The 22,510-nt window shown below is 48.4% G+C and overlaps 1 protein-coding gene across 1 annotated transcript; it reads left to right on the top strand.

Annotated features, from left to right (window-relative positions):
• The first annotated feature begins 1,314 nt into the window (after nucleotides 1-1,314).
• Nucleotides 1,315-21,489, top strand: LOC134050090 (SLAIN motif-containing protein-like). Its single transcript, XM_062502940.1, has 8 exons — nucleotides 1,315-1,976; nucleotides 10,342-10,475; nucleotides 12,455-12,604; nucleotides 14,798-14,938; nucleotides 16,517-16,834; nucleotides 19,551-19,688; nucleotides 20,344-20,650; nucleotides 21,312-21,489. Exons 1-8 carry the CDS (start codon nucleotides 1,315-1,317, stop codon nucleotides 21,376-21,378), a joined length of 1,917 nt encoding a protein of 638 aa, XP_062358924.1. The 3' UTR covers nucleotides 21,379-21,489.
• Nucleotides 21,490-22,510: the final 1,021 nt, after the last annotated feature.

Here is a 22,510-nt window from a genome sequence, read left to right as displayed (position 1 = left end):
GCTGCTTACAGGCACAGGTTTGGACTGTGGGTGCAAAGTGTGTTCTGTTTACTCACAGCTCTTCCTAAGGGCTGTTTGTATTTTTTTATTCATTCAAGTGGAAGTTGAAAATATACATCTAGCAGATAGAGGACCACATTAACAATAATTTTAAAAATCAGGTAAAAAACACCCAACAAAACAAAATGTATTTTTAAAGAAATTAAACAGCTATTGCTGTTAAGTGCCTAAATAATAGAGAGATGCTGAGGTGCATGTAGGGGTGTCTTTTTGTAACCTTGCTTTGTGTGGCACTGAGTTTTTGTGGTTTCCTTTGCTCACTGGCACTTCAAAACATGTGACATTTTCAGGCAGCAAAGGGAGGGGGAAGAACATCCACAGCCACAAAAAGTCAGGGTTAGATTGCTGTTGTAACAAGTGCATCAGTTTTTAAACTTTGAATTGGCTGTGTTGACTTACTCCCTCTTCCCTCAGTCTGTTTGCCCTCCCTCTGTAAAACTGAGAGGATTTCTAACTTTTAACCCATTTTACTGCCCCGTGGACTGTTAATTAAGGGATTTTTCAATACTGGGGGTTTTCAGTGAAGAGTCAGTCTGGAAATGACTGTGCCCAATGAAACTGAAAACTCACGTAAATCAGGTGGAGGGGAAAAGCAGTGTTTGCTCCTGTAAAGCTAGTGTGAAATGCACTTTATGTTTTTTTTTTTTTTAATTGGTGGAATATGGAATCTTAAATTGGTTTGGTTTTCTTTTTTTTTTTTTTTCTGTTTGCCCCTCTCTCTTTTCAGCTGTATCAGAAAAATACACCATTATAAACATTATTGAAGCTTATTTTCATGTAACACAGTAACAGCAGTTCCTGTTGTTGCTTCGGTATAAGGTGTGATACAGAAATTTTTCCAAGTTTTTCCTGCTTTTCCAGGATAAACCTGGTAATGCACAAAGGATGTTTTCACCATTTACTTGCTGCTGTTGTTGTCTGATGTCAGCACCTCGTTAAGGATGTTTCCTGACTTTGCTCCATCAGCGCTTTTCTCAAGTATTTTGTTGGTAAACACATGGAAACTAAACTATTGTGGGGGATTAAATCAGCTTCCTTTTACTAAACTCATTGATAGCAGAGCAGGTGCACATCCTTGCAGCCCAAAAAGAGGAATTTGTGTTCTTTGCAGTCGTTGTTTCTGGATTTGGATGAAATTCAGACACCTCCACCCCAGCGTAATTAGCTCCAGAATTTTCGGTGTCCAGTTCCGTTTTCCTAAAAACTCTTGTGGATGTTTGCCATGCCTTGCAGTGTGCTGGAGTGTCCTGGAGGATGGTGGTGCCTGGGAATTCCCCGCTGATCCAGCAGGACCCTGCTCTGGAGCCAGCCCTGGGCAGAAACGCCCCGGAGCACTCAGCCATGGGCACGGAGCCCCCCGAGGATGTGGGACCCGAGGTGCTGAAGCTGAGGGAGCTGGTCAGGAGGCTGGAGCTGGACAACCAGCACACCAGGAGCAGGAGCAGCAGGAGCCTGCTGGGGACAAACGTGCCAGGGGTGGATAACCACGAGCCCGGCCTCAAGGGCATGGAGATCAACAACAGCATCAAGGCCATGGCCGAGCAGCAGGGGCTGCAGCTGATGGCAGATCTGCACAGCCAGCTGAGCAAAATGAGGCAGGAGGAAGGAGAGAACAACTTCAACAGAGCCCTGGATGCACCAGTGCAGTACAGCTGCAAGAGTGGCCCCGAGGAGGTGTCTCCCAGCACGGAGCAGAGCCGCAGCAATGGGCACTGTCCCTCACCTGGGCATCCAGGTGCCAGCTCCGAGCTGCTGGGCAGCCTGCTCATGGCAGGGATCCACAACCCAGCTGCAGTAATCCATGAACAGAATCCCAGTGAAAAGGGGGCAGATCTCCAGGGCCTTCCCAGCCACGAGGGTCTGGATGAAGTCAAAGTGTTGGAACTGGAGAACTGCCCCGACGAGGAGGATTGCTGGTAGGTATCCCCAGCTCTGGGGCACAGGGATGTGCTGTGCTTGAGTGAGCAGTTCCTTTAAAGCTAGGAGCTGATTTCTGTACAACAAGAATGCACTTCTCATTGGTGACTGTTCTTATTTTTATGTCCACTGTGCCAGACCATTATTTTTTTAAAAAGAAGTTTACCTGTAGGTGCTGCTTTTCCCCCCTTCCTTCCAGCCACTGCTGCAGCTTCCTTTCCCTCTCACTGAGTTATATATAGCACATGCAGATGAATGAATAATGGAGCTTTTAAACCTTGCACACAACTGTCAAATACCACATTTAAATAAGAATTTTGTCAATAAGAATCCCCAGACCATCTGGAACTCGGGGGCTTTTGCTAGGACTCGAGGAGACAAACTCATTCCCAGCTCCTGAAGGCTTTTTCTTTCCAGTTAAGCACCTCTTTTGTTCAGAGACATGAACTGAACCAGATCAATGATGTAATCCTTAACTGACCCGACTCTCTGGGACTCTCCCTTCCACCACCAGCCTCGTTTAGAACTTGTTTTATAAATCAGCAGATTAACAGCCTTGGGAAGGACAAGGGAAATGTAAAGTTGGAGGCTGATTCCAGCTCCTGCAATAACTGGGACTTGAGATTTTACCCAGGGTTGTTGATTTGTAAGATTTGGGAGGAAAAGCCTCAGGGCTCTGCAAATTGGGTTTCAAATTTGTGTAGCCAGATGAATCTGGCAGCAAGGACAGGGCTGCTGAACACAAACCAAACCTTCAGCTCCAAACATTCATTAGCTGGTAGAAGGGAAGGTGAATTTTTTGTTAATGGAGCGGAGCTCAATGAGGTTATGGCATCAGCTTCAGCCTCAATTTGAGGTTATATTTAAAACAGGTTTTTGTTGGTTTTTTTTGCTTTTCAAGTGCACTTTTAAAACCCAAATACTGGCTCTAACTTGATCACTGGAATTCTTCAATAGACCTAAAGAGCATTTTGAGCAGATTTCTTATAAATAAATTAGGGAATATATTTAACAAGTTGCATAAGGAAGACTGGCTCGATTATTTCCATGTTAATGGAAGCAGCCAGACTTACATTCATATTTACAGAGCCTGTGACAGGGGAGGGTCCTCAAATTCTGTTGAATCTCAGGGGCTGAGATTTACCCAGGCAGGGGATGCTGCCCAGTGAAATCTGGAGAGATTCTGTGTCTGGGAGTTGTGTTCTTTGACCTTTCTTTCAGCTGGTGGCTGCTAAGCCCCTTCTTTCCCAGGTACCCTTCACTCTGCACCTTGTAGGATCCTTGTGGGTTTGTTTCCTCTTTTTTTTACTACCAGGTGTGGTTGGAACAGGGGAGCCTGCGACAAAGAGCCCCTGAGGAGCTGGGTGAGGGTGGTGATCCAGAGCACTTGTGCAAGTGCTCTTTCCATAAATTATCTTGGATTGTGCTGCATCACTTCCATCTGCTCCCTTTCCCTCTTGTCAAACAAACCTGCTGAAACAGGGAGCTGCTTTAAGTGGTGGCTTCTTGTTCTGGAGCTTGTTCTGAAAGTGGGAAATGAATCCTGTGTACGATCAGTAGTGCCTGTGTTTATTGCCAAATATCCCAAAGTGTCTCCATAAACACATCCCACTTGCAGCCCCTGCAGGAGTTTGTGCTTTCCCACAGCAAGAGCCAGAGAACTGCTTGGAGGGCAGGGAGGGTTTTCTTAAAACAAACAAAAAAGCCACCAACAAACGCCCCTTAATTCTCTGTGAATTTAGGGTCAGCTCTAACCAGGTGGCTTTGCTGATGGGGGAGTTTAGTGCTGCCTGGATTGAGCAAATCCAAAGGGAATAGCTGAGTGTTTGAAATATTGTACATCCCTCTCCCCTAAGAAGCATGGGGTGGTCAGAGAGTTTCTTGCTGTTCTCTGCAGGTGCAGGTGGAGGCTCAGTTGCTGCTGTACTCTGAAATGCTTCTCTTTGTTCAGCTGGAGCTTGCAGCAGTTCCTGTGCAGCTGCCCTGCTTCAGCAGCTCCGAGGTTGTGTTTTGGAGCTGTGTGTGTGAAACCCGAGGCAGTGCCCACTCCCAGCTGCTGTAACTCTGCCCTGGGCTGCCTGGCCTCTGACTGCTCCCTCAGCTCCCTTTCTCAAATAGCTGCTCAAAATTGTAAATATCCTGGGGACCAATGCCCTGGAGCTGGCTCTGGCACTGAGGAGCTCAGTGATGCTCACCTTGGACTCCAGCACAGGGCAGCTCCTGAGCTGCTTTGGCAAGGCTTTTATCCAAATTCCCCCTTTCCTAGGGAACAAACCACACTGCTGCTGGTTACGTGGCTTGTGTTCCCCAGGGTTTGTCATTCTGCCTTTTTCCACGGGGGAAGGAGAAGAAGGGATCCCTGGCACTCAGGTGAATCCCTGAGTGCTGCTCTTGTTCCCAAAAGTCTCTTGAATGAAAGTGGGTCATGCTGTCTTCAGCTCAGTGTTGTGTTGGCTCCTGCCTGAACCTGTGCTCAGCACAGCAAGTGGGGTGCCCTTGGACTGGGGTTTGTGCAGAAATGACAGTGCAGCAGTTTCCTGGGAATGGGATTTTCCAGCCTTAGCTCTGTGTGCAGTGACCTTCTTCTATAGTCACGTTTAAGATTTTAATTCAGTGTACTGGAAGGAATCATTGCTGTTTGTACCATCAGAGAAAGGAGGAGAAATTCTGGAGAAGTGAGCATTTGATGCTGCACAAAATCCAGGAATCCTACCAGTGCAGCACCTTGTGCCTCTAACTTGGGGCTGAACTTTCCTTACAGACTGTGTCTGTGTAATCCATTTATACCCTTCACAGGCTGTCTTGTACTTCTGTGATCTGTCCTTGTCACAGGCTGCTGCTGACAGCATCTACATGACTTAGAGACAACGATTTGCAATCTTGTTTTCTCAGACTGGTCATTTTAGGAGGTGTTTTTGCCTCTCCTGCATTAAATAATGCACAAGTGACTTCTCCAAACCTTTCCTGAGGTTTGAGGAGAGCATTACCTGCTTGTGCTGGCTGCACATGGCCAGGGGCTGGGTGACATCTGCCCTGCTGGGACAATCTCTGGGTGCAGGAGCTGTTTGAGAAGCCCAGTGCAGCTCTGGGGGTGTCCCCAGCACCCCTGGGTGACACCTGGGTGGTGTCTGCCCTGCTGGGACAATCTCTGGGCGCAGGAGCATTTTTTTCTCTCTTTGCATTTCTTAGGAATAAAGCTCAGACCTCTCCTTGGGCTAACAGCAGAATGTTTTTGTGTGGAGTGTCCTCCACAGGATTTCCCCCTTTTTTTCCTTTATATTTCTATCGTTTCAGAACCTGGATCATGTTTCACTGTGGCTTTCTGCCTCAGTCTTGTCTGTGTTAGGATTTCTGTTCAGCAGGAGTGTTTAGATTTGAGATAAGCACAGCATAAGCAGAGTACTAAATCTGAAAATCAACCCTCTGAAGTCAGATACGTAAAGGAAAGGAAAAGGAATGTATTACCTGTTTGAAATCCATCCTTTGGAGAGGAATTCAGCTGCCTTTTAGCACTTGAGGGAGTTGTATCTCATAAACCTGAAATTTCCTAAACACTTAGAGCTGCTTGAGGTCTCCTTCTCCTTGCTCTGTTGTATATGCTCAAAAGGTCTGAAAATCAGTGCAGTGTTTGCCATTTTTGGAGCTGCTGCAGCCACTGGTGCCAAGTGCTTTGGAAGATGGATAATAACCCAAGCTGTGTCTTCAGCAGTGGGCTTTGCTTTATGCTCACTTCCACTTCCTAATGCCCTGCTTCTAGAGCCTTCTGCAGCCTGAATTCTGCTCTCAGGATTTAGAGATTTCTGCTGCAAATACTCTGCACGAGCAGGATCTAAAATTGCACTCTTAGAACTGCTCTGATCTGTTATTCAGTTGTGAGGATGATTTTTCTTGGTGCATAAGTTGTTGTGTTTCCTGCATTCTGGGGTTTTTTTTAAAGCAGGAATTTCAGAATCCAACAACAGTGGCCATTAACTTCTGTAAATCCTTCTGTGACATTGATTCCATAAGGGAAGCAGTGTCTCTGGAATATTCCTTGGTTTTAGTGCTCTGGATTATGTCAGAATAAAGTGCAGAGAGTATCACAAATTTATTTGTGAATGGCTGCAACTTAATGGAAGAAAAACCCTTGTGGCACTGGGTCCTTGCCAGAGATGTTTGTCACAAACACTGTTTTTGTTTTTTGCAGGGTAAACACAAACACTAGTGAGAAGAAACTAAAGATACTTTATTATCCAAGGGTTTCCTCTCAGAAGCCAAAGAAAATATCATTCATATTTAATAATTCATACAACAAACCCCCAGCACATCAAACTGGGAATATTTGCCCAAATGTTTACTCTGTGCATTTTGTACGGGGCCTTTTAAGTGTCTAAATAACCGATTTTAATTAGCAATTTGACAAAAGAAAACCATTCAGAGACATTTAGAGAGAACACCCAAACTGCTGAGCTGGTGGAACAAACTGCAGGGTAAGGCTTGGTCCTGAGCTGGGCTTTGTTAAGCTCTGCCTGACTCTGGGGTGGCTCCTGCTTTTCCAGTGCTTCTGGGATTCAGTTAAACCTGGCAAATCAAACAGCCTCGCAGGCTGAAAGTGCCAGAAAGATAAATTCAGAGTGTTTTTAAACAAAGCCAGGAATTTTTAGCTTTTCACATCCCCATTTTTCTGAGGTAAGGCTGTTTTAGCTCCCTGGATGCGAGGCTGGGCCAAGTCAGCTTCTGGTGGGTGCCAATGGCTTTCCTGAGCCTAGGAAGAGGTGTCTTCTGGCTCTTGATATGTCCAGAGAAATATTCACATTCACATTTTTGAGGTGTTTTTGTTTAGTGCTGTGCCAGCCCCTTTGGAGAAGTCAGGGTGCTGAGCCCTTCCCAAAGCTCCTGCAGAAGGAAAATGGGAACCTTAGTGCTGTGAAATCAAACCAAAATTCCTTTTATTTTTTGGGGTTTTTTTAGGAAGTTGCCTGTCAGTGCTCTGAAGAATTGAGCTGTGTTCACTTAATTGGGTTGGGGAAATTCTGTGAGAGTTTCTCTTGCCAATGCACTTGTCTGCAGAAAAAAAAAAAAAATAGAATTCTGGCAGAGTCCAGAGCTGGGAATGAGTTTGTCTCCAGGTCCTAGCAAAAGCCACAAATTCCAGATGGTCTGGGGCTTCTTATTGACAAATGTTTTATTCCCACACAGCTCTGCTGCACGTGGGAATGGCTCTGGCAAGCAAACAAGGGTGGCCATCCTCAGCTGGGATGGGAACAGGGTGAGGAGCTGGCCAGGGGTCTCTCCCTTAACCTGGAGTGTTTGCAGGGCAGCCTGACCTGCCCTGAGGAGGCTGTTGGCCTCTTTTTGTGTGATGGTTTTTACTGCTCCTTCTGTGGTCTGAGCTGTACAGTAAATCCAGGGAGAGGCAGCACTTTGCTTCCTGGCTTTGATTGGATTTGAGTGCTTGCAATGCTCATTTATCCGTGCAGAAACTCGGCAAGGTTTGCTGGGGGGGCTGCCCTGACAGGTACCTTTGGAGGGCCAGGAATATTTGCATTCATTCCTCAGCATTTATTTTGTCAGTAACAAATCAACCTTTGGAATTTTTTTTTTTTAATTTTGTGTAAAGCTTGGTGGGGAAAAGTTTCTGTGTGAGTTGTGACTGAAGAGGCTGAGTGTATTCCCTGGAAAAAATGGCTCTGGCCAGAGGCAGGGCTGGCAAGTCAGGAGGCAAAAGATAGGGAATAATGTCCTTCTGCAGGTAACTAGTAATATTTGGAGAGCTGCTGCATGCAGTGATGCTCCATCTCATGGCCCCAGAAACTGCCAGGTCTGGGGAGTGTTGCTTCCTTCATCCCATGGTATCCCTGCCTGGATCCAGGGCAGTAGGTCAGGCAGACCTGTGCAATATTTGAAATATCCCAGCTGTTTATGTTCTGTCTTGGCCAAGTGTTGATGTTACAGCCGGGACACCTGACAGCTCAGAGTCCCACAGTGTCTCCGGGTATTCTAAACCTGGCTTTTCAGGGATGAGTGGGCTAATGACCGACATTCCTGCTGATTTCCATCGGTTTTGTTCTGGAAATCAGTATTTTATGGGTTGGATGTGAGCTGGCTGTGAGGGAATGAGTAACTGGAGCAGAAGGGCTGGTGTGCCTTGCTGCAGGAGTCGGGAGAGAGAGGAGGAGGCAGACATCCCTTGAAATCTTAACTCCACCCCCCTGGTCACTTCATGCTTAAATACTGCATTTTGATTGTTTTCACCTCTGGTGGGGGTGGAATGCCCTGGATACTTCAGCTGGGAGCACCAGGAGCGCTCAGGTGTGGCTGTAGGCGCTGCTGGTGAGCAGGAGGGGATTTTGTCCCCTGGGAGCGGTTGCTGAGGTGAAGCAGTGGCAGCAGAGGGAGCTACTGGTGGGGAAGCAGCACTTGTGTGCATGGGACAGCTCCTGCCGGGCGTTTCCAGGTGCCAGCAGCTCAGCCGAGCCTCAGTGTGAGTTTTTCTTGGGTTTAGGTCTTCAAAAACAAGAGCAGTTGTTGGTTGCTGTAAAGGTGATTATTGCAGAAGCACATCAGAGTTCAGAGTATTCAAAGTCCACGCTAAAGTTTTGTGGTGTAGAGTCCTGAGTCGAAGCAGCAGCTGCAGCAGCTCCCCTGTTCTTCTGGGTGGTGGGGATGGAGGTTTTGTCACTCCAGTGCAGGCCTTTTTATTTGTCAGTCATCCAGTGAGCTCCTAAAACATTCCTGCTAAACCTCTTTAATCAGGTTTAAATTTAAATTTAAATCCTAGCTCTGTAGTAGGAAAGTGTTGTTAATTCTTACACATAATTTACACACAGAGCTCTGTCCTTTCACATAAATGGTTCTGTCTGTTCTGTCTGGAAAATGTAAGCAATGTTCTTTCTATGTTTTAATTATGTCTGGGGCTAAGTTTCTGAACTTTCTGAACCTTACACTAGATTCCAGGGCTTTTTACTCTCTTAAGGCACTTAAAGCATATTCTTATTTACTGAAAACTAAAACTTCTACTTCATATCCCTGTGACTTAATAATATTTCTACTTATTTAAAACTAAAGCTTGCACTTATACTTTGTGTCTGTATGGTTTAATATATTTTAATTTCTCTAAAGGTTTTAATTCAATCCCTGCATTCTTTTCTCTCTCTGAGGAACTCGGAGAGGTTTCTGTTTTACACACTCCAACACCTCAGGAGAGGGGGAACCTGAGAGCCAAACCTGATGTCCACAAATCCCAGAATCCCAGAAGGATTTGGGGTGGGAGGGACCTCAAAAACCATCAGGTTGCAGATCTAGGTCGAGGTCTCTCTGCCTTCTCCACCAGGGTTTCTCCAGGTGATGTGCAAGAATTAAAAGCAGTTTCACTTTTGGATATACAAAGGACTGTTCCTTCCTTCCTTCCTTCCTTCCTTCCTTCCTTCCTTCCCTCCTTCCTTCCTTCCTTCCTTCCCTCCTTCCTTCCCTCCTTCCTTCCCTCCTTCCTTCCCTCCTTCCTTCCCTCCCTCCCTCCTGCAGGTTTTGAATGTGTTGCTGAACAGCAAAAACATTAAAAAAATAGGGACCTGCTTTTAAAAATACAAGTGTGGGATGTGTAAATCAAATACTTGAGTTGCCTTCATAGCAAAGGCTCTTCCAGCTTTCCCCTTTCCTCAGAGGGATGTTCTGCTTTGGAAATCTGGTGGAGATGCTGCTTTACACCCAGTCCCTTGTAAATAATCCAGGAGTTTAAGATGATGAAATCTGTCCATCCAGAAGGCTAATCCTGGGTGTCCGTGCAAAGCAGTGGAGGTGGCAGAGATGTGGCAGGCACTCAGGCTGGAGGAGAATGGATCTGACATTCCACACTCCCTGCCTGCCTGGGAATGTCTGAATCCTGCAGTGAGGATAAGGTTTATCCCTGGAATCTGGGAATGCACCTTTGGGTGTCTCAGAGCTGCTGTGAGGACACAGCTGTGCCTGCAGTGCTGAACACCTGGGATAGCCAGAGGGATTTAAACAAAACCCTGCAGCTCCTGGGAGGAGATCACCCTGCAGCTGGAGTTAGGAGCTCCTCACACCCTCACTGCCTCTCAGGGGGTTTGGAGGAGGGAGGGGAGGGACAGACAGCTGAGTGTCCCAACCCCTTCATTTGTCCCAACCCCTTCATTTCCAGCCCAGGCTGGCACCTTGCCTTGCAGAGCCTGTGGCTTTCTCTGTGCAGCCATTGACTTCTCCTGTTGTGGCAGTACATTTTCTTTCTGAGTCACAATCTGCAATTTAAACCTAAATTTTTTAACTTTGGGTGACTGTTTGTTCACTCTAGCAAATGCCACTTTGCTAGCTGCATGCTTTGAATTAACAAGCATTTCTTCCTGTCTCCTTTGAATCCTTGCAAAGGCTCTATGTGTCTCCAAGGAAATCCATGGATGAGAAAACAGCCTCTCCTCTGAAATGGTGCAGGCAGGTGCTGGACAACCCCAGCCCCGAGATTGAGGCTGCCTGCAGAACCCTCATCAACAGGCTGGACCAAGGTAGGGCAGCTGCAGCCTCTGCTGCTCTGGGCTCCCTTGAAAATCTCATTCTGAGCAGGAAAATCGAGCTTGGTGTTGTCAGGCTTTTGAATTTTTAAGTTTTGTTAATATTTAAATGTTTTTAAATGTAAGAAATGTGTAGAGAGAATAATGTGCTGCTGGGGAGAGAACCATGGAAAGCTGTTCTTGCAGCTTTTTTCTGGAGAACTCCTGGTGCTGAGTGCTCCTAGTGGTGATTATTCCTCCTCTGGATATTCCTGCTGGATCTTCCCAGCTGCTCTTTCCTGGGTGAAAAAGTTGTCTGCTGCTTGAAGCTTACAACAATGAAATACTAAACTTGAAGAAATGGTGTCACAGTTTTTTCCTCCAGTGTATCATCCCCTAAAAGCACTTCCTGGTGGCTGTGGGCTGTGTTAATTCTGATTTCATCTGCCTGAAGTGCAGACCTGGAGTGTTGTGTGCAGTGGGGGCGTCTCTGATCACAGGCAGTGTTCTAGGGCTTTGCTTTTCCACTTGGCCTCTCAGTGGTGGGACAGCTCTCAGAGCAGATGCAGCTCACAGGACAGAAATGAGTTTATTCTGGTGCAGTTCACAGGACAGAAATGAGTTTGTTCTGCTCCTGCCATCACCTGGAGCCTATCCTGCCTGTGTCATTTTTCATGGCCCCAGGTTGGTGTGACATGGGCTGGACACTGAGGGGTTGGAGAGGAACCTGTGACTGTTTTTGACCTGCTCTAGATTCCAATCTCTCATCCAGCTCTGCTGCTCAGGACTTGCTGCAGGTTTATTGCAGAGATGTGCTGCAGTCTCTGTGCAGCTGGACTCAGGAACCTGCAGACACAAAAGCTGTGTTTGGAAAAGTGACACTTGTGAGACAGTCGGTGTTTGGCATCAGGTCTGGAATCCAAGCCCAGCTGGGCCCCCACGTTGGTGTCTCAGGGTTTCTGGTGCCTGGCTTTGTCTCCATGGGAGTGCAAGAATTCTGGTTTCAGCTTAACCAACAGTTTGAGCCCTGTGGTTTGGAGTCTGAGGTCACTGCTTTGGGGCTTGGTCTGGGTTTTTAGTTTTCATTCAGACAGTGTTTGGCACTGCTTGAGATCTCAGGCTTCTCTTGAGTTTAACCTTGGCATTTCTGATTGGAGATAACTGAATAGACTCTGAGAACAAATTTCATTTGCTTCCATAAACCATCTGTGCTTAGAAATTTGGATGAAATCTATTTGATTCTCTCTTTTCTCTCTGAAATGTATCAGGCTTCAGTTGTACTTAGTCTGACCTGATAATATTTGTGGGAGAAATAAAAAAAAGAAAACTTAATCCAGTGAATCTTCATTATTTTCTTAGCTGATATCCCCACAGTAGGGAGAGCTGAGTTCTGTGGGCAGTTCAGAATATCTCCAGATGATGGTGTGAGTAATTTCCTCAGTGTTGTAGCTGCTCATTTCCACCTCCAGTAAGGATGGGGGCACTTGCTTTTGCCACCTGCCTTATTTTGGTTGGTTTATGAACATGTGAGTGTGTGTGAGCTGAAGGAATTCCATTCAAAGAGTTGGTTTTTCTATTGGATTGGCACAGTTTCTGTGGTTTATATGTCTTGGTTCCATCATAAAATGATGGAACATGTAAGACAAAGTTCAGCGAGTTCTCTAAAATGAAGTGGTGTAGGAGTGGCAGATATCGATGGAAATAATCATATGGGAAGCCCAGCACTGGAACTCTGTGAAATGTATGGCTTCCTCAAAGCCAGGCTTGTCAGGAGTTACCCTTGGAATTCTTCAGGAGGGACAAACCCAGTTAAAGGACACGAGTGGGGGACTGGGCACTGCTGTGCTCCCTGCAGCACGGCACTGGTACCACCAAGAACCTCTGCTGCAGAATTGAATCCTGTTTGGTAACCCCTGTATCTCGTTCTTGATCTTGCTCTCCGTTTCCAAAATAATTTGCTAACCTTTGTGGCTTTTTTGTATTTTTCCTTCTAGCCAGTAGATGGAAAAACCTGTATTGCAGCCCCCTGGCATCTCCCAGCGCCCATAACCTGAATTCCGAGGCAGGCTCCTGTAGCAATGCACTAAACTCTCCTGGGCACCTCAAATCGACTAACAAAGCACTACTAACCTGTGGCAGCTCAGGTATGGCATGACAGTGCAGCACTGGGCTCTTTAAAATGCAAGGAGGATTAGGGATTGGCACAGGGAATTGTTCTCATGGCCACTCGTGGTGTTTCCCCCTTGTTTTGCTCCCTTCCTCACCCAGGTTTCATTTGTGTGGGACAAAACCTCCTTGCATTCTAAATGTCCTGGAGTTACTTCTTGGTTTGGGTTTCTCTACTTTCTCTCTCTATATGTATTTATTTATGAATTGTACTAATTTTAAGTGGCTTAAAATAGAAAACAGCTGTTGGGGCAAAAATATATTGCTCTTGAATAATATTGTAGACTGGAGATGTGATCTTTATAAAGTTACTTGGATTCTGTTTTCTGAGCAAGGTTTCTCTTGGGAATATTGATTATTGCAGGGAACAGAAAGCTTCAATTGTCTGAGTGGGCAGCTGAAACAAAATACCAGAATTTTTCCTTGAGCCTTCACTGTATGTGGAGCAAGGTTCCCTGCCTTAGAGGCAGCTCAGGCTCAACTTCTGTTACTCCTGAGAATGAAGCTGCTCCAAGATGCTTTGGCCTGCAGCCTCCCTGTGCCTGAGGAGCCAGAACACTCTTCAGGAGCTCCATTTGTTCTCCCTGCTGCAGTTCCTGCTGTTCCCAGCACCAGGGCTTTGCCTCCTGGCTCTCTTATCAAAGGACTCTTCCTTATTTGCTTGTTTTGTGTGGAAATTGCTAAACCCCACTTTGCATGTTTCAAAACACAAAGCATGTTTAACAGCCTGTGCCTCCAAACTTGATGTTAAATGAACTATTTTCCCCTCTAAAAGAAGAAAAAGGGTTGCCTGTGGATGTTTTCACAGGTGCAGGTTTGTTTTTGAGGTCTGATTTTCTGCTATAAATAGAAATTAACACTTATCTCTGTTTTGCAAACAAAAGGATGCATGTAGGACTGAGCTCTGCAGGGAAACATCTCTAAGGCAGTTTCTTGTTTTTATGTGAGGCTGGGGGGCAGCCCAGGTGTCTGAACACCTTTTCACCAACAGCAGCTCCTGATGAGTAAAACCAAAGTGGCTCTGGCTCCTGGAAGGTTCACTCTGCTGGGTGGGAAGCCAGGACAGGCTCTGTCCTTTCAGAACATGATGAGTTCACTTCATCTCAGGTGCCTCTTCCCTGTGCCTTGTGCTAACCCAAGTTTAAAGTTTCCTGTCAACCTGACTGACTCAAATCTTCTTTGATTTCCAAGAAAAAAAACAGTTTTCCTACCCTTTAAATGGAAAAATGTTTAGCAGTGACTTCCCTTGAAAACCAAACCAGCCCCTGACAAAACCCAGGTGTGGTTTCTGTTTGAAAACCATCATCAGCTCAGCTTTAGTGATGGAAGAAGCAGTTTTGTCCCCTCATTGGCTGTTTTTAGCAATTTGAAATGCAACATTTACCTTCCCATTACAGCCAAACTAAACAAAGTTGGATTGGCAGTTGTGCCTTTTAGAAAGCTGGTCTGGAGCTCCAGCTGGGTTTTTAATCAGTATAGAAGGTGCTGTTTGTTAGTTACAGCAGGAGACCTGTGCTTGTTCACTCCACCACATGATACAGGTGCAAGGCCTGCTCAGGATGGATTTATTTCAACTCTTGCAGTCTTTTCCTGACACCAGGAGGAAAGAAATGGGATTTTATTGTGGTATGTCTTGACTTGGAGTGTGTATTTGTGCAGCATGCACCTTTAAGGTACAGCCACACCTCTGTCACTGTATTATTTAAGCGTCCTGAAGCTCACAGTTTTCCTGCCGTGTTCTGAGAAGATCTGAAGGCAGGGCACCTCCTGAATACTCAGCAGTGATGTTAAAATAAACCATTTCCCAGCAAAACTGAGCAGCCCTTTCAAGCTGTGATCAAACCCAGCCAGACAGTAAAAAGCAGCAGGTTCCCAACATTATTTCTTCAATCAGTTTGGAAGAGAAGTAACTGCTGACATGGAAAACAGGCGTGAAGTTCAGGTGTAAAATGAATTTCTTACATGTTCACTGTCCAAGTCAGTCTCACATTCCTTGTTTGAAAAGCACCTGAAGGCTGCAGCTTAAAAACTGAGCGTTGCAGTTTCTAAATTCTTATTTCTGCCAGCTGGACCTGAAGCTCCCAGCTGCGCTGCTGAGTTGCTGGGATAGATCCGTGCTGCTGCTGGTGGCTTTGGGAGGGTCTCACAGGGTTTGTGTCCCTCTCCCCCAGGGTACCTGAGCATGCACTCAGCCCTGAGCTCCCAGTCCTCGGTGGACAGCGAGCTGAGCACCTCGGATGACTCCATCTCCATGGGCTACAAACTGCAGGACCTCACTGATGTGCAGGTCATGGCACGGCTGCAGGAAGAGAGTAAGTTTTGTTTGTGTCTCTCTTTGGGATTTTTTGGGGGGGGGGTTATTTGGTTTTGTTGTGTTTTTTGGTTTTTTTTTTAAGTTCTTACATATTGTCGGGCAGGAAAATTTTAATATCAGCATAGGCTGGTGAGAAGCTGTAAATAACCCAGGTGCCACCCAGGCAGGTGTGTTTTCATGGGAGACAGGCTTAAAATGTTTATTTCCACCTTTGAAATGCTGGTGGGTGCAGAATGAACCAAACTAAAAGATTGAACCTCTGAATTGGACTCCTGTACCTAAATTGGACTCCCATACCTGTAAATTGGACTCCTATACCTGAATTAGACTCCTATACCTACTTAACCTGCTGGAGCTTGATGGCAGTGTCTACAATCTGAGATGGACTGCAGGTCCCCTGAATGTTAATTGTGCTGTAATTAAGCAGTGCTGGTGCAGGTGATGCTGTTCCACCTGCCTCTCCTTCCAGTGTGAAACCAATCACTACCAGAGCACTGCTTTGGAATTTGGGACGTGCCCTTGGGATTGGTGCTGCCCATGTCCCCAGATGAAATTTTGACAAGGAAGTCTCAAAGATGTGTATGCTTAGCAGAAAGATCTTTGAATGTAGAATCTGAAGAAGGAATAGAAATAAAAGCAAGTTTTGATACAAAAGAAAATAATTGCTGAGCCAGTCTTACTGGATAACTAAGAAGGCAAAGGCAATGTTAGTTAGAAGGGGTTTTTATGGCTCAGAGCAAAGGATAAACCCACCTCAAACAAAGTATGTTTTTACCAAGCAAAAAGATTCCACAAGCAAACAAGAATGCTGATATTGCAAGTAGAAAAAAAAGTCTCAGAATTTTCCACTGCAAGAAAACTGAAAAACAACTTCTAGCTTAAAGTGCAACACAGTAACTTTTTGTGATTAGAGAACAGTGACATGGATATGGTGATGTTAGTGGTTATGGAAGGCTGTAGGTAATAGTAAAGGTATTGATTGGTTGTTGTGTATTAGAATATTCAGCAAAGAAAAGTCTATAATGCATTGTAACTAAAGCTAGAGTGGCTTCAGACAAACCTACAGCTTTAGGCCAGGCTCTGTCAGCCACCACCCCTGAACTGCTGTACCCCTGGATACAATAAACAGCATTTTAAAGAGCCACTCGGGAGTCCTGCATCTCCGAGTGAAAGGATGATGTGAATTTAGGCTACAATCCTATGAAAATGAATTTGTGCTAAAAATCCTTTTGTAAGCTATAAGAATGGACTGTACTGCACTAAAAAATTCTTGTAAACCGTAGAAAGAGACATGGGAGTTAAAATGTTGGGAAGATCCTTCGCCCCAAAAGAAGATCTCTGTTCTTAGGGATGAACAGAAAAAAACAAAAGATAACTTTTCCTTTTGACCAGTTCATTCTTAAAAGTAAATACCCCATGAGTTTAACACAGCCCATCAACACAATTTAAGAGAGCTGCCGGAATGGGAGGAATCCACGTAAAGTGAAGCTACAAAAGAACTGTTTCTTTCCTCTCGCGGGGGAAAAAAAAACCCAAAAAACCGCCAAAACCCTGTAGCCAAGGCTCTCCCTCGCAGGCCTGCGGCAGGACTGCGCCTCCAGCTCGGCCTCCGTGTCCCGCCGCAGCTCCAGCGCTTCCCTGCACTCGCTGCGCCGCGGCACCTACAGCGACCAGGAGTTCGACACCTACAGCCTGGAGGATGAGGATGACTGCGACTGCTCGCTGTCCCTGCGCAGCGCCCATCGCTACTCGCCCTCCCCTCTGAGCTCTCCGCGCTGCCAGTCGCCCTCGGCGAGCACCGAGCTGGGCAGGGCGGCGGCGGCCAGGCTGCGAGCCCCGCGCAGGGCGGTGCAGAGCCCCATGCAGGAGCGCCTCAAGTACGCAAACAGCGAAGGTGAGCGGCGGGCAGGGCTGGGGGAGGCGTCCTGCCTCGGCTCGGGGGGCTCTGTGCCGGCTCGGGGGGCTGTGTGCCGGCTCGGGGGGTGCTGTGCCGGCTCGGGGGGGGCTGTGCCGGCTCTTGGGGGCTGTGTGCCGGCTCGGGGGGTGCTGTGCCGGCTCGGGGGGGGCTGTGCCGGCTCTTGGGGGCTGTGTGCCGGCTCTTGGGGGCTGTGTGCCGGCTCTTGGGGGCTGTGTGCCGGCTCCTGGGGGCTGTGTGCCGGCTCTTGGGGGCTGTGTGCCGGCTCTTGGGGGCTGTGTGCCGGCTCTTGGGGGCTGTGTGCCGGCTCGGGGGGGCTGTGTGCCGGCTCTTGGGGGCTGTGTGCCTGCTCTTGGGGGCTGTGTGCCTGCTCTTGGGGGCTGTGTGCCGGCTCGGGGGGGCTGTGTGCCGGCTCTTGGGGGGGGCTGTGTGCCTGCTCTTGGGGGCTGTGCCGGCTCTTGGGGGCTGTGCCGGCTCTTGGGGGCTGTGTGCCGGCTCTTGGGGGCTGTGCCGGCTCTTGGGGGCTGTGTGCCGGCCCGGGGGGGGCTGTGTGCCGGCTCTTGGGGGCTGTGTGCCGGCTCTTGGGGGCTGTGCCGGCTCTTGGGGGCTGTGCCGGCTCTTGGGGGCTGTGCCGGCTCTTGGGGGCTGTGCCGGCTCTTGGGGGCTGTGTGCCTGCTCTTGGGGGCTGTGTGCCTGCTCTTGGGGGCTGTGTGCCTGCTCTTGGGGGCTCTGTGCCTGCTCTTGGGGGCTGTGTGCCGGCTCTTGGGGGCTGTGTGCCGGCTCTTGGGGGGGGCTGTGTGCCGGCTCTTGGGGGCTGTGTGCCGGCCCGGGGGTCCTGTGCTGGCCCAGGGTCGCACCCTGCTGCGGGGTTATAGCCTGTGGGTCCTGGGGTTCTGCAGTCCCACGGTTCTCCTGCAGTCCCAGGGTTTCTCCTTCATTCCCAAACTTCTCCTTCACTCCCAGGGTTTCTTCTTCATTCCCAAGCTTCTCCTTCACTCCCAGGGTTTCTCCTTCACTCCCAAGGTTCTCCTGTTGCCTTTCCCGTGCTCTGTGTTCCAAAGGAGATTTCCCAGGCTCTGCCTTTCTCTGCCCCCCCCCCAAGTCAAACTGCTGCTCTTCCATGGGCATTTAACAGGAGGTGAAGAGCAGAAACTTCCTCAGAGTCAGATGTTAACTGCTTGAAGGCTACATCCCAGTTCAAGTCTCTCAGGCAGGGGGGATTGTTCCCATTTTTTCCAGCCTGCCAGAGCTGGCTGCAGTTCCAGGCTGAGCAGAGCAGCAGGAAGGTGCTGAGGTTGGATGCTGCTGGCATTCCCAGGCATTTCCATACAAACCTGCTGCTGCCAGGCACTTGGGAGAGAGGGAGCACAGCACACGTGGGAGCTGTTCACTTTATTTTATCCTTTCATTTTTCTAAGCTCCCTTCAGCTCCCAATATTCTCCATGGTTGATACCAGGAAAATGCAGCTTTGCCTCCAACTGAGATAACAATCAACAACTCCCAATAGTGGCTAGTGCAATTCCTCTACGGCTTTTTTGGCTGTCACTCTGTGCTCTGAGGAGGCAAGAAGGAGGATTTTATTACTCTGGGGAATTTGGGGGCAAAAGACAGAAAATGGGAGTGTGCAACAGCTGAAATATGGGGGAGGTTCAAGAGGAGGGTACAAATCATCAGCAAATTGGAGAAATTCTGGGGAGGGGTAAAATGCAGGGTTCACAAAAGCATCATCCAGTGAGGGAGGCTGGGGGAGAAATTGGGTCACATGAACTAATGGGACATGGAATTTTAAGGGATTTCTGAAGGGAAATTCCAAGCAGGCACAAGGTAGGATTGACATGGAATTCAGGGCAGATTGACAAGGTGGGAGGGAATAATTTGGACCAAACCATTAATTTGGGCAATAACAGAAGATCCTATTAACAAAAAGCACACTGGAACACATGCCCCTGGAGTGCTGCTGGGCAGGGAGGGAGCCAGCACGTGCCTGGGGGGACATGGGATGGATGGATGGATGGATGGATGGATGGATGGATGGATGGATGGATGGATGGATGGATGGAGAATAGGGTGGCCACAGGACCAGGGCAGGAGTTGTCCACTGTGCTGGGCACACCTCGAGTGCTGTGTCCAGTTCTGAGCCACTCAGTACAAGAAGGACATTGAGGGTTGGAGTGTGGCCAGAGAAGGGAGCGCCTGAGAGCCAAACCTGATGTCCACAAATGCCAGAATCCCAGAAGGATTTCAGTCCACCAGGGAGCCAGGTGTTCAGTGTGTAGGAGACCTTCCTGCTGTCCACAACCCCTGGCAGGAGGCTGCAGCCAGCTGGGGCTTGGTCTCCTCTGCCATGTCCCAAGTGAAAGGACAAGAGAAAATGCCTGGGGCTGCACCGGGGGAGGTCCAGGTTAGGTGGTAGAAGCAACTGTTTCCCTACACAAGTGGTCAGGCCTTGGAATGGGCTGCCCAGGGAGGTGCTGGAGTCACCATGCCGGGGTGTGGCCTAGGGGTGCTCACGGTGATGCTGGGGTGATCCTGCTGGGATAATCTCCACGGTTTCTTCGTACCCCTCGATTTCAAACATCACCGCTGTTCACTGGGAGCTAAGAACTCGGCCCAGACAGCTGTGCTTTGAAGGGTGTTTGCAGAGAGCCTGAAAAGCAGCAGCAGGGGCTGAGGCTGAGCTGTGTGTGCTTGCAGAGGAGCTGAGGCACAGCATGCCCAACCTGGCCCGCAGCAGCCTGCGCGCGCTCGAGGCCGTGCGCGGCAGCCGCAGCCTGGAGTCCGACCTGCAGGTGCCCGGCAGCCGCATCCCCAGGACTCAGCAGCGGTCAGCAGGTCAGTGCCACCCCTTCCACACACCCCCATCCCCTTCTCACTCCAGAGGTGCCTTCTGAGGTGCTGTCCTGCTCCCCCGGGTCGGGTTGTTGGTGTTTTCTTTAAAGAGCGGAGCGGTTGTTTGTTGTAAAGGCGCAGAGAGTCACGAGCGTTAAAAGTCCGTGTTAAAAGTTTTTGGTGTAGAGTTTTAAATAGAAGTAAAGTCCCAATTAGAAGTAGGAGCTGCTCTTGTTGGCGTCGTGGGAGGGCCAGTGTTGCTGCTGCAGCTCCTGTCCTCTTCTGGGTGAGGATGATGGTGGTGAGGAGAGAAGAACGAGAGAGCAGGAGCAAGCAAATCTGTCCCCAGTTCTTACACACAAATTACCCAACAAGCTACAAAATACAAACTCAAACCACTACTTCTTAACCTATCAGAATTATATTTTTTAGCACTCCAGGTTACATATAAACTACACACATCGTCTGTCTTGTTCTGAAAAAATACAAGCAGTATTTTTACTATAGTTTTATTATGTTTAAAACTGTTCTTGGAGACTCGACGGAAATTCATTTTCAACACTAGTATCTAGGACTGTGTTTTTCAGCTTCACTAGAACTCGCTGATCCCTCACTGAGGAACTCAGGCCTCTTGTTTTGTGACTCCAACCCCCTGCAGGTCTGACTCCCAGCAAGCTCAGGTATTCCTCGGGGGCCGCGCAGTCCCCGCTCACGGCACGCCAGCCCGGCAAGGCTTCGGGAGCCAACTCCCTGCTGCCCGGCAGGCAGGTGGGCAAACCCTGCAGCTACACGGCTCCTGGCGCCCCGGTCCGCAAGGCACAGCTCCACACGGGCCCTGCCAGCGGCAGTTGCGCTTCCAGAACCAGCGGCGCGGTCACTGTGGCCAAAGGCTCTGCCCTGAAGGCGCGGCCGGCACTGGGAGGAGTGGCCGTGCCCAAGGGAAAGGCAGCGCCCCAGTCCAGGAGGTGAGTGGGGCTTCAGACCGCCTTGGCCTTGGGGTAACTTCTGCAGCAGGGTCAAAGCAGGGCCAGGGACTGTCCCGGCCCTTAAATCTTCCGGTCTTGTTGCTGCTTTTTAACAGCTGTGATGCTGCAGTTGGGAGTTTTGTGGTTGAGGGGAATTAAATTGATTTGGATTTGGTGTGATATGGCTGATACCAGACTAATAAGCAACCAGTGCTTGTTGATCTTTAATGTCCCCCTGGGGCCTGACACTGAAATGTATCTACTTTAAAACCATGACAAAGGGAATTTTTAATCTTCTAATTTATGTCAGTACTCCACATACCTGATTACTTTTTGTGTGTTCAGTTATGTTTGCATGCAAAAATACTTCTCCTGTTCTCAGTCATGGGCTGAAGTCACAACAGTGATAATTGAGCAGATAGCAGTGTTAAAGCATCCAGCAGCAGCCACTGAATTTCCTTAAAGTGCCTCAAATTGGTGCTGCTGGTACTCCGGGTGTGACAGCAACACTTTACCCATGGCCTGGAGATGGTAACCCATACCCCAAACCTGTGTCCACTACAGGACTGTGCCTGGGGCTGTCCCTGAGCTCTTGTTTTGTCCCCCAAGTGCCTGGGCTGTTGTTGGAGCTGTCCCTGACTGTGTTGTTTTGTGCCCCCAGGTTCCTCCAGGCAGCACAGACCCCCCAGGCCCCCGAGGATGACTCCTGGAAGGATGGGTGCTACTGAGAGCCCAGAACACCTCTGTGGAGCAGATCCCAGCTGGCTGGGCATGACCTCCCTGGGAACAGCCCGAGCCCCTGTCCCTGCAGACTGCTGTACATACCACATCCCTCACTCTGTGCTCTCCACACCACCCACCTCCCTCTGCTCTGCCAGGACCTGGGGCTGGGACGCAGCTCCCACCCTTCACTGAACCCTCAGTCTTCCCAGGAAGACTGGAAAAGCCTTATTTGATCACAGCCCAGCTGCAGCCCTGGGGAAGGAAGGTGTGTCACATCCCCTCCCAGGGCTGCTGCAGAGCTGGGGGTGTCCTCTCTGTGCCACAACTCTGAGCTGGTGCTGTGACAGAGCTCGTGGAGAGTAGAAATAGTGACATAGGTGTTAGACTTGAGACTTTTTAAACCTGACCTGATGTACTCTAATATTTGTCTGGAATTCAGCTGGGTTTGGTTGTTTTGTTTTGTTTTTTTTTTTCTTTTTTTTTTCCCTTTGTTTTGTTTTGGATTTTTTTTTTTTTTACTTCTGTATAGAATGTATTTCTGCTTCTTTTTCTTGTTTGGTCTAGAGCTGCAGCAGGTTTTTATAACTGTAGAACACTCTGAGCTGTTGTATCCAGGTGTCAGCACAGGTGATGAGGAGCAGTACACAATATTTGTGTGGGGTGGGAACAGGCAGGGACAGGGATGCCACTTAAAAACTGCTGGGCACCAGCACCTTCTTACCTCAGCTGAGCGAGTTCAACACCACTTCAGAGTCAGCTTTTTAAAAATCGCCTTCCCTGACAGCTTAGTCTTGAAGTGTTGGAGCTCTCAGCTGGTTTCCAGCTGCCCTGACTTTTGTAGAAGTTTTCTACTGCCTCTTAAGGATTCTGTTCCAGTGTCCTTTTCCTCAGCAAGTGCTGGATGCTACAACTGCAGTCTTAGTCCAGGAAATATGCACTGATAGCAATGTTCTCCCTGCCATCAATGTGACTTTGATAGTGTAGTTTAATAAAATGTTATGGTGCTGAAATAGATCTGCTTTCTTCCAACGGTGAATTTTGTGTGAGGCTTCTGCCAGAAGAGAGGTCTGCAAGGATAAACAGGACACCAGTAAAGTCAGGTAGGATGCAAGGAGTGAGATTTACCTTTAATTCCTC

The sequence above is a fragment of the Cinclus cinclus genome, chromosome 15, assembly GCF_963662255.1.
Source record: "Cinclus cinclus chromosome 15, bCinCin1.1, whole genome shotgun sequence".
Lineage (NCBI taxonomy): Eukaryota > Metazoa > Chordata > Aves > Passeriformes > Cinclidae > Cinclus > Cinclus cinclus.
The sequence above is the reverse complement of the archived record's forward strand: the minus strand, read 5'-3'. Positions and strand labels throughout refer to the sequence as shown.